The sequence below is a fragment of the Cuculus canorus genome, chromosome 4 (assembly GCF_017976375.1).
Source record: "Cuculus canorus isolate bCucCan1 chromosome 4, bCucCan1.pri, whole genome shotgun sequence".
NCBI classification, from domain to species: domain Eukaryota; kingdom Metazoa; phylum Chordata; class Aves; order Cuculiformes; family Cuculidae; genus Cuculus; species Cuculus canorus.
The window spans coordinates 49,640,747-49,650,437 of NC_071404.1; the positions used below are offsets into that span (position 1 = coordinate 49,640,747).

General features: G+C 33.7%; 1 protein-coding gene across 8 annotated transcripts in view; it reads left to right on the forward strand.

Moving 5' to 3' along the window:
• Nucleotides 1-9,405, forward strand: part of CCSER1 (coiled-coil serine rich protein 1) — a 695,806-nt gene extending 686,401 nt beyond the window's left edge. For 5 of the 8 annotated variants that reach the window (XM_054065343.1, XM_054065342.1, XM_054065341.1 and 2 more), the window contains one exon: nucleotides 515-9,405. In XM_054065343.1, the coding sequence (XP_053921318.1) occupies nucleotides 515-1,000 (486 nt within the window). In that variant the 3' untranslated portion in view covers nucleotides 1,001-9,405. The remainder of the gene's footprint in view (nucleotides 1-514) is intronic. The other 3 variants (XM_054065345.1, XM_054065347.1, XM_054065348.1) reach the window with 3 other exon arrangements.
• The last annotated feature ends 286 nt before the right edge of the window (nucleotides 9,406-9,691 follow it).

Consider the following 9,691-nt stretch of genomic DNA (forward strand, 5'->3'; position numbering starts at 1 on the left):
AATAAAATTCTTGCTCTGCTCTGGCAGATCATTTTAGCATTTATTTAACCCATAAGTACACAACAAAGTACCACAAAAGATGTTTTTTCAATTTTCTAAGTATTTGAGTGTATTAAGAGTTGAACTCTATGCATTCAAAATTCTTGTTTTTTCATCATGTGAAATGCTTTTGAAAATCTGTTTTGAAGTTGTGGAACCTTTTTATCAATTTATTATGTTCTTGAAAAAAATTCTTCTCCTTTGATTTAAACAATTTTTTTTTTAAAGAAAATGGATATAAGATTACCTATAATAAACATTTTTCAATATTAGTTTTGTTAAATACAAAGGAACAATATTTCTATTTTATGCTAGTAGTACTTTGGGAGCTTTACCAGCATTTGAGATTCACCTTTCATTTTAATGTGTCAGCCCCATGTGCTGTACATCTGTAGTAAGAAATGGTTTATATCTTACACCGTTTCTGTACTATGTTCTATTACTAACAACTTTTTGGTTTGTTTTGTTTCTGCAGGCTACGTTTCCAAACAGAATGGTGAACCAAAATCTCAGCACAAGGGACAGAAAGTCAGCACATACTCCCACCGAGGACCCTTTTAGATACTCACCAGGCAACCAAGCAACGGCCTATGAAAGCAAGAGCTGTCAGCTGTCCGGTTTGTGTCTGAGTAACCTCCTGAAAGAGAAGGAGATCGTGGAAGTTATCAAGCATACTAGAGGCACATATGAAACCCTTGCTTCAGAAGTCACACAGAATGGATTGACCACCACAGCACCAAGTACAGCAAAGCCAGCATCCAAGGCGGACAGCTACCCAATTTTCTCAGGAGCTCCAAAAGACCAAACTGCTGTGCCTCGGCAGCATACCACTTTCACAGGGAGACTCGGACAACCTCCAAGGGGACCCATCTCTTTACACATGTACAGCAGAAAAAATGTATTCCTTCACCACAATTTACACACAGCAGAGCTACAGACTTTAGGTCAGCAAGATGGGTAATAAGGTGCTTGTATTTTTGCCATGGAAGGAGAGCTAATTAAAGAGGGACGTGAGCTCACCTGCTATCAGTCTTCATTTTTCATCTGCTGCTACTTTCACTTGAAAAAGAATAAAGTAAAAATTAATGTTGTCTGTAGGTTCCATACTTCCCCATCTGGGACTGTGGCAAAAGGATGAACTAGATTGTTAAATAACTGGATTGATTTGTCATGCGAAAGGCACCATGGGTATGATAAATGGGACTATTTGGCTGGCATTGCTAGTCCAATATTGGCTACATTTTATTTATTTTTTTTCTCTATAAGCCGCTATCATTCCCTGAAGTTCTTGAAAGTGATCTTAAATAATGCTGTGTCTGTTTAATAATGTTACTGTTAACGTAGATGTGAGGAATGAATAGATAAGTAATTAGTATACTCTCTTGAATTTCATAGAGACTAGGGAAATAAGGAGTCAGAAATCTTTGAGGACCCTCTTTTTACACTTTTTTTTTTTTTTAAATACGATGAAATTTGCTGACTTGTAGAGGTATGCTTCCTATTATATGTATTTTGTCAATGCCTTACGCCATATGTAGAGGAAGTGACTGATTTTCCTCTAACAGCAATGTTCGTAGAGGGTTACCAGGTATTTCAGTCACTACTTTGGTCCCAAAGGGAGAATATCAACTGGGTTCCTCAACCTTCCTTTCCTTCTCCCCACCTTTATTTACCTACATTGGTTTGAATGTTTTTGTTCCGTGAGGACATTTCCAGTTGCGATGTTTGTGCTTTACAGGCACTATATCACTGACAACGCAATGCGACATTCTGTGCTGTGTAATGCATCACATAGTTTCATTACACTTCCAAAACAAAAAAATGGGTGAAAGACTGAAGAGAACTTTGCTTATTACCCAGTCCAAATTACCCTTGTAAGCCGTAATTTCTGTAGACTGTATCATCTGCACTTAATGACCTGGTTTATACCAACTGAGCGGGTTTGCTAATCTTAATGTATTAGACACAAGTGAGATGAATCTAATGCTACCCAACGTGCAGCCGGGAATATGAAATTATCTGATCACACCATAGAAGCTGTAGACATGTCCGTAACAAAAGATCCTGTTTTCCCTTCAAAAGGGCTTGAAGACAGGCATCTCAGTCAAGTTACTCTAAACATGTGGCATATACTAAACTTTACACTTAGTTTACAAACACTATGAAGGAGGCTAATCCAAATGATGATAAGACATATAGTTAGTAGTTTATGGATAATCTGGCTCGTGCATGAATAATTAAGGCAGATCTGAGACAAATCACCTCTCTGTTTAACTGGTAATTAATAATAGAAGACAAGAGTGCAACAACATTTTCACATAAAGAAACAAACCAGTGTCATTTAACTGCAGTAGCATATAATGAAAAATGAAGGTTTTGTGGCCATTAAACATGCTGTAACCTTTACAAGGTAAGTCTCATAGGGCATATGAAATGAATTAATGATACAAATTTTACCTAATGTTAAATATATCTGGTTTACTACAAAATATTCAGATAATACAAGGATTGATTGGGTCACGAAAACAAGAGACTATGTGCTCAGCATGTATTCTGCAAAGCCATTTTAGCAGCCTGAACTTTCAGGATTCTATTTATTGAGGATTTTAACTTGGTTAGAGCAAATTTTATGACGTTATCTGATGTTGAAGAGAGTAGGTTTTGTCTAAATATTCTGTAGTGGTAATTTTGGGTAGGCAGAGCTGGATACATAAGAATCAAAAACATTTGCCAAATTTCTTCTTGTTTGTATGTGTGTTGCTACTGCCAAAATGGAATGTGCAAAAATTGAAAACACCACTTGACCAAATTAACTGTGGGTATTCAAGACTCCCAGTTCTGCATTTAAACTCATAACTTAAAGTCTACCAAAAAAAATTAAAATAATAGGAACTTAATTTTACTATTCAGGATCACGTCTTCATCTGACCAATCTCTTAAAGTCCTGGCAGACTGGAAGGACCATTGGTCCTTACTAACAATACGTTTCAGTCTTGCTCAAGAGCTGATGTATGCAATTATATTTCAGATCTGTAAATAAAACAAAAGGTACTGTAATCAAGATTGTTTTTTCACAGGATACAAATGTACTATATTACATTAAAAAAAAACCCAAACCAAAACCACTCTTCAATTTCAACTTATGTACTGTATCTATAGTTGTTTTTTTCCTGGAAAAATGGACTTTTGGATTACATTTTATTAAAAAATATACATCTATACATTTCAGAAAGAACATTTTTAATGCTACTATTTTCTTGGAGAATCTTTTATAAAGCTGAAACTTAAAAAAAACTGGAGAAAACAGTTGAATTGAAGTGAGGGATATTTTTAAAATGTCATCTTGAAGCTGTTTTGTATCAGAATTTTCAACATTGTTATGTTCTTTGTAATGCTAAGTGTAAATCTCACCCAGGGAAGGGTATTAGCCACATGTTAATGTACAGTACAGCAGTAACTGTAAAACGGAGGTCTTTTGTTTGATCCTCTTGTGTATATAGTAAATCATAAAGAAACAGCATGTGGACATTCTTGCAGTGAATTGATTCCTTTGTACTAAAAAATCTCTAGTTTTTTAAGAGTTTCATGTATAAAATGATTTATACGTTTCTCCAAGGCTGTAAATATCCAAAGACATGACACCAAGAGGAAAAGGCACTTATTATTTTTCCATGGATGTACATGTTTTCCTTTTTTTTATATATGTTTCTGTACAACAAAGCATAACTGTGAAGTTTCTAGTAAAAATTACTTCTTTTTACTTCCTTATCTTTTAGTGTGATAAAGGGCATTTTCAGGAGGAGGAAATCCCCAAAGAAAAGCTGTTTCCATTTGAAGCAGTGTCCCATTTTTGAAACAATCATTTGGCAAAAGAAACAGTAGATCTGTGCCCTAAATATATTTTTAGTAATTTAATAAAGCCACACCCAAAATGATATATCATCTCTAGACTTTCAAGACAGGGTGATCCTCTATACATAAAATTAAACAGCCGGAATACACTCCTTTTTTTTCCAGTCTAGACTGTTACATTTAATTTTGTCGCTTTTCATTCCAAAATATGTACATCCACATAAATGTTAGAAGGGCTTTCCATATGTGTCTTTTTTTCTGGAAATATGGAAAGAGAGTATATCCACACCATGATGTTCATGTGTAATTTGGATAAGCATTTGAAAGCTTAGCTAGGATATTCATATTTGTCCTACAAGTTCATTGCAGTCACTGCCTAAAACCTGACATTTTTCCTTTTCCTAAAAGTGAGTTTGGAAGCAGTGATTTCTGTCCTTGCTGATTCACTTAATACTTTTAAATACACAGTATATTTTGCAGACTAATAATACCAGGTTTTTTAAAATTAGTACTGTAGCTTATATGGCATAACTTGTGCCATGTTTCCACCGACTTAATTGGTATAATATTGACTTCAATTAGACTAGACTAAGCTAAGTCACCTGACAACTGGGATTGTTGCTTTTAATACAACTAGTCTTAGTTTATGCGCAGGAGATCTCTGAATTTGGGTATCTTTCCTGGTTTTCATAAAAGATGTAAAAAGATTTGACCTAGCAAAAAAATGCCAATTCACAATCTGTAGCCAATGTACTTTTTGGGTTTTTTACTTTAAGTTCAAAAGCAAAAAAAAAAAAGAAGTCCCTGCAAAACTCTTTGTACATCTACACAGGTCATAAATGAAGTCCAGTGGAGTAACAGTGACCTCTAACACTAGTAAATACCTGGAGAAAAATATCCAAGGGAGTCCGCTCACAAATGTTTGTAGTGGTTTGAAAGCATCAGTTCTGTATCTGAGCACATTAACAATATATGTCCTATGGACTCTTTTCTTCCACACTCTCTCCTGATATTTTTTTTTCTGGAAGAGAATTTGCTGTTTGAAGCTTCTTCCAGACAAAGTAGTCAGTATAAAGTGAGAAAGTACATTGAAAGTAGTGGCGGAGGTCTTCTCCCAGGCTTGAGAAACACAGCATCATTTCCAGGATATATTTTAGTGTTCTCCAGTCAGCAAGAAGTTGGCAGAGATGCCTCGGGAGAACGTACTCAAAGCGTGCAGATCATGACTGCCTTTAAATGGAGTTTACTCTAACATGTGCTGTGCAAGGCACTTCTAAGAGTATTTTGAAATTTCAGCAGCTGCAGGAAGTATCTTGTTGATATTTATGTTTTAAAGAAAAAAATGCCATGTGCTGTTTTTAACCTAAGAAACTCTATTTGGATCTTGCTTCCTTACTGAAGATCTGTACAGGTTGTGAGAGCATATCCACTGTGATGTGTATGATACTAACTCATTATAATATAAAAGATATGGGATACCTGTCCCCTCTAAGGGGCTTGAGTTTTGCAGTGTATTTTTAGTGCAGGGGAACTGTCTGGATTTAATTAACTTCTTCTTTAAGGATCTTCTGTTATTGTAAAGTTAATGGTAAAGGAACTCACTTATTGAAATATTTTGGAAATGTTTGATGGCCAGTTTTTTTAAAAAAAAAATCCTTAAAATATTTCTCCACTTCTAACAAAAAGACAAGAAAAAAAGTAACTTTTATCAGCATAAATTTCATATAAATCTGAGATTCTCAGTAACCACAGCTGTCATTTGCATTTTGTTCAGCTGTGACATACTTTGGAGTTTCCATTTGTGTAACCTTCATTATCAGCAAATCCTAGATATGAGAGGGAGTAGGGAGGTTGTTGCCCTCAATCCTGTATTTGAAACACACAGGGAGGATGTTGGTGATTTTTACAAAAGTAATCCTGGTCTTATGAAAGCAAGGCAACAATAAACCTACCTGAGGTCTCTGTATGATTCTCGGGGATGGAAAATCTATTCAGACTGATCTCAACTATGAAAGATTTGTGAGAATCTCATATATATGACAAGTGTCACATATCTGTGGGGTTTCCAAATCCATATAGAGGTTATAATGCAGAAAATACTCCACGAAGAAGATTTTTTTTCTGGTGAACACATATCTCTTTATATTTTGTATTGTGACCCTTGCTGTGTCTCTCTGGACTTGAGAAACTTTCCCCCTAAGTCTGGACTTGTGCTGACTACACAAACAGGTTATACCACAGTGCCACTTCTGCTTTAAAAAGGCTACACTGGATTTTTTTTTTGTTATATTGGATCATTAAAATATTTAATATTTTCTCCCAGAACTGTTGTGCTGCTGCTAGAGTAGTAAGTGTATGTTCATGGAAGAAAATTTGCTTCCTCTCTGAAGGCTCCAGCTCTGTTACTGAGTTGTGGTTATAGCTGATTTGCATCTACTGAAAAAGGGCTCTCAAACTTACTTATATCCTAAGCACCTGTATAAGCAAATATGTTGCATGATTGAGCTTGCTTTTATCACACTGAAAAAGCTCTAATAAGGTAGTTTTTAAAGGTATAAGGGCATCAACAGTAGTAGCAGAATTTTAATTTATTTTTATTTTTCCATTTTATCACTGCGGTCATTATATGAGGTCTTAGTATGAACTACAGACTACCTAATCTTAGTTTTATCAGAGTTCAGAATTCTCTGCTTAACTTTAAATGTGTACAATCCCATCAAAGTGAAACAATCAAATTCCACTTCATTGAAAAGTTGACAAATAATATTTATTCTAACACAAGCAATGTAATTCGTATTTATTGTTTGAAAGGTACGATGTATAAAAAGTATTTTTACTTATATCTACATATAAATACTCTTCAAAACTTCAGATAAGTAGAAAAGATAAGAAACAGCCCTCCTACTCAAGTCCCTTGTCCAGCTATAATATCAGACCATTAATTTTTCTAAACCATTAATTTTTTAAAAAAATCTATATATTTTTTCACATGGTTGAGAATGTGAAAAAAATTAAAATGATTTGTACATACTCTACAGATTTTGTGTAGGGATGATCAATATTAAAAGGAGACTATAAGCAATAGAAGTCCTTAATCAGTGATGCATCTGATGTTTAAGCAAAAGGATCAACAGTCTATAAAATATAATCTGTGTAAGTGGAGAACAGATGTTTTTGTAGCTGGGAAAAATCTAATAGAAGGGTAAAGGGTGACAGATTGACAGCTCTTTTTCTATTCCAGGGTGGTGATACGTAGCCATTTTCTGTGAAATGCACTGAAATAATATTTATAAAATAAATCTCTTGGAATAACAAGAAATGAGATAAAATGATCACAAAGAATGGATAAGGGTACTTCAATTTTTTGATCAAACAGCACCTGTGTGAATTTACATCTTTTTATTACCAGGGTGTTATCTTTATCTGAAGGATAAGTGTAAGCAGAACAACATAATTGCATTGTAACACAGAAACAATTTTGACAAAAAAAAAAGATTGTATCCCTAAAGCCTTGCACTTTGTGTAGTCATTTTCTATCTGAGGTAGGTTTGTATAATTGTATTTCATGCAACCATGGTAATGCCCCTGCGCTAGATATCAGTGTACTTTAAACAACAAGGAAACTTTGAAGAGAGTCATGACTTGGACCCTACATTGAGAGCTACATTTAGTTAATAGCGTCATGATATTGGTTTTTGCTTTCTGAGGAAGGACCATGATTTCCATGAGAAAGCTTTTACAAAAATATCTCCACAGTTTGGACTATTTGAAAGTCAAACTGGTCTGGGGAGAATTAGAATTAGGCAAAATGGGAGTGTTTTCAAAAATTGTACATGTTCTTTAATATTGCCAATACCCATTAGAGAGCTTTAGAGTTTTCTTTTTAATGGAAGTATTTGCTTTATGTATTTAAATTTGGACATTATATCTGATAATTTTCTTATGGTGCACTTTTTTTATGGGTATCTTGCTGTTCAGGGTGGTATTTTTTTAAAATACTGACTATAAAAATTGAAGGACTAATAAGACACTGATTTTTGTATTATATGCTGCTAAGCATTCATTTATTTTCAATCATAGTACACTACAAGGCCAGTTGCTATATACTATTAAAAACAATTTTTAAAATATAATTGGCAATACCATACAGATTACTTGAATTAGAGGCTTTAAAAGAGTAACAAAAATGAGAATAGGAGGAAAATACTCACTATTGAATCCATTGAGGATTAAGCATAAATAATGCATTGTTGAAGAGTATTGAAAAGAGTGCAGTTCTGCATAAGGCAATGGAAAGCATTTTCAATGAACGTACTCCTGTCCAAGTTTTAACGTTAGTTGTTTAGATGGTAACCTAAATTTAATAAGAAACAAATGAGAATATTTTTTGTAAGAAGTAGCACTCTTAAAAAGGCAACTTAAAAATCAACTTGGAGCAGAATTTACAAAAATAAAGATATTTACCCCAAGGTACCTAACTTACCATTTTATGGGAAGTTATGTTATGTTCTGAAAAAAAAGCTATAAAATATATCCAAGATCTGACTGGACAAGTTCATTGGTGATTTTCGTGTTTTTACCCTACAAAGCCATAAATGAGTTAAATTTTTATTATTTAACAGCAAATATTAATTAATATTTAAAAATGTTCAAGCCACAATCCTAATCTTTGATTTTAGTATCACAGTACCCCATATCCTTTGATTATTTCCCTTTATATTATTTTTTTAATTGTTTTGAGGTTTTGTAACTTATATTCAAGAAAACCTTGATTCAGTCTTAGTGCACTGTCTGAGAAAAATACATAGCCTTTGGATACAAACATGGTTGTCTCTGAAGAATGTCAAGCAGCATTCTGGTTTTTTAAATCGGATAACTGGGTATATAATTTTTGTGGGTTACTTTGAAGAGTTATGGCAGTTCATAAAACAGTACTATGGGATTCCATTGTTATTATTTAATGGATGTTTGTTCCTATTTCTAGTTGGTGTTATTTTTGCTTTTATGTTTGATGCGGGAAAAAGATTATTTTTTAATATTTATATGGAAGTTTAATTTTAAACTTTACTGTAGAGTTCACATTCAGACATTTCCATATTTGAAGTGAACATAAAGGGCTCTTAGAGATTTTCTTTCCTTTCTGCCAAAAAAGAAATGGTTAATAAAAATCCTATGTTATTCTATGATGAGCCTGTGTTGTTTTGTTTCATTGCAATATCTTACATTTCTTTGGCTCTTCGTCATGCTATTATTGGAGAAATTCAAGGTGCACTTCAGTAAGCACAGATACTTTTATGTCTTAAGGCTGTTATCAATCTGTCACAATCAAAAGGCATATTACTTTTTCTTAGGTTCTTTAATCACTTCACGAGAATTGTAGGTTGAAGCTATTTGATTAGATACTGTGCTAATAATTAAGTGAGAACATCTCTTCAGATCATTTAATATCAAAATGGTATGTGCAAAAATTATACTGTGTTGCAGGGAACAAAAATAATCCATTCAGCCTTGGTATTTTGCAAATTCCTTATTGCACTGTTTCCTGAGCATCAAAGTAATTTTGCATCCAAGCATTTTTCTGCTTGTTCTTAGTGAGAAAATAGTAATTTCCAGAATTAAAATTTGGCCTATTTTTATTTTCTTTCATTCTCTTCAGCTTTTCGTTCTGCTATGTTCTTTTAGCTGTATTACATATATGTTTGTGTATTGTCCATCACAGTGTTTCAAGTAAGAATGTAATAAAACACTCCTCATCTTTGCTTTATTTTCCCTGTAGCATACCTGAATTAGTGTCTTAGTC